Source organism: Lottia gigantea (assembly GCF_000327385.1).
Source record: "Lottia gigantea unplaced genomic scaffold LOTGIsca_138, whole genome shotgun sequence".
Classification (NCBI taxonomy): Eukaryota; Metazoa; Mollusca; class Gastropoda; family Lottiidae; genus Lottia; species Lottia gigantea.
The window spans coordinates 146,161-147,605 of NW_008707580.1; the positions used below are offsets into that span (position 1 = coordinate 146,161).

The 1,445-nt window shown below is 42.6% G+C and overlaps 1 protein-coding gene across 1 annotated transcript; it reads left to right on the plus strand.

Annotated features, from left to right (window-relative positions):
- Positions 1-212: 212 nt before the first annotated feature.
- Positions 213-911, plus strand: LOTGIDRAFT_139640 (hypothetical protein; the record flags this gene model as incomplete). The annotated part of the gene is made up of 1 exon (XM_009049519.1): positions 213-911. A coding segment is annotated over one exon (699 nt), but the record flags the coding sequence as incomplete, so codon positions are not given.
- Between the last annotated feature and the right edge of the window lie 534 nt (positions 912-1,445).

Consider the following 1,445-nt stretch of genomic DNA (forward strand, 5'->3'; position numbering starts at 1 on the left):
AAAGTTGTAATAATTATAAACAACACATCAACATCGCAATTAGATAGGTAACTAAGATAAACAAAGATACCAAATTAGTTTCAGCGGCTTCTACAGGTAGGCCAGGCCCAGACTTGATACCCCACTCCCTACAGTCGTAGTGAGTTGGATTGTCGTCTGCTAAGACAGTGGAATAGCTCAGTCAGTAGTGAGTTGGATGTCGTCTGCTAGGACAGTGGAATAGCTCAGTCAGTAGTGAGTTGGATTGTCGTCTGCTAAGACAGTGGAATAGCTCAGTCAGTAGCGAGTTGGATTGTCGTCTGCTAGGACAGTGGAATAGCTCAGTCAGTAGTGAGTTGGATTGTCGTCTGCTAAGACAGTGGAATAGCTCAGTCTGTAGTAAGTTGGATTGTCGTCTGCTAGGACATTGGAATAGCTCAGTCAGTAGTGAGTTGGATTGTCGTCTGCTAGGACATTGGAATAACTCAGTCAGTAGCGAGTTGGATTGTCGTCTGCTAGGACAGTGGAATAGCTCAGTCAGAAGCAAGTTGGATTGTCGTCTGCTAGGACAGTGGAATAGCTCAGTCAGTAGTGAGTTGGATTGTCGTCTGCTAGGACAGTGGAATAGCTCAGTCAGTAGCGAGTTGGATTGTCGTCTGCTAGGACAGTGGAATAGCTCAGTCAGAAGCGAGTTGGATTGTCGTCTGCTAGGACAGTGGAATAGCTCAGTCAGTAGTGAGTTGGATTGTCGTCTGCTAGGACAGTGGAATAGCTCAGTCAGTAGCGAGTTGGATTGTCGTCTGCTAGGACAGTGGAATAGCTCAGTCAGTAGTCGTCTCCAAAGACAATTAGTTCCACTCAAGATAAAAGAACAATTCAGAGGCCCCAGCCAATGCTTTCGACAGTCTGCAAAGTGTCTCCTTTCACTCTAAACTACCTTACAATAATAAACGTAAAATTAATTTTCACTTCCTCCATTAAAAGTTGGATCATTTTCAAGTTTTTAGATAATTAACGAAAATTGTCAGATTTACTACGCAGTAAAATTCTAATTGAAAAATAAACACGGTTCAGAAAAACTTCTTGAATGTTGAATGGTAAAAATAAAACGAAAGGAGTTTTACGTCCTACTGTTCTGCACCATGTAGGTTTAGAAGACAAGCAACGCCATGCAGTGTGCAATGAGGGAAATTTTGCCAGGACAGTGACATTAGCCTGCTCTTTTTCTATTTCCAACTGTCGAGGGATCTTTAACGTGTACAGCCTGTAGTACACGGGACCTCGGTTTATTGTCCCATCTGAACAACTAGAAACTTTTTCCATGTCAGCCCCTCTTACCTACATCACTGACATGGAGAAACCAGGTCGAAAAATCTGAAGGTATCATCTCGACCTTTGGATAGGGTAGAAATTTGATTGGTTAAAGAAGACGTCATCGAGTTAGGTCAAAAGGTTAATTAGAGGAA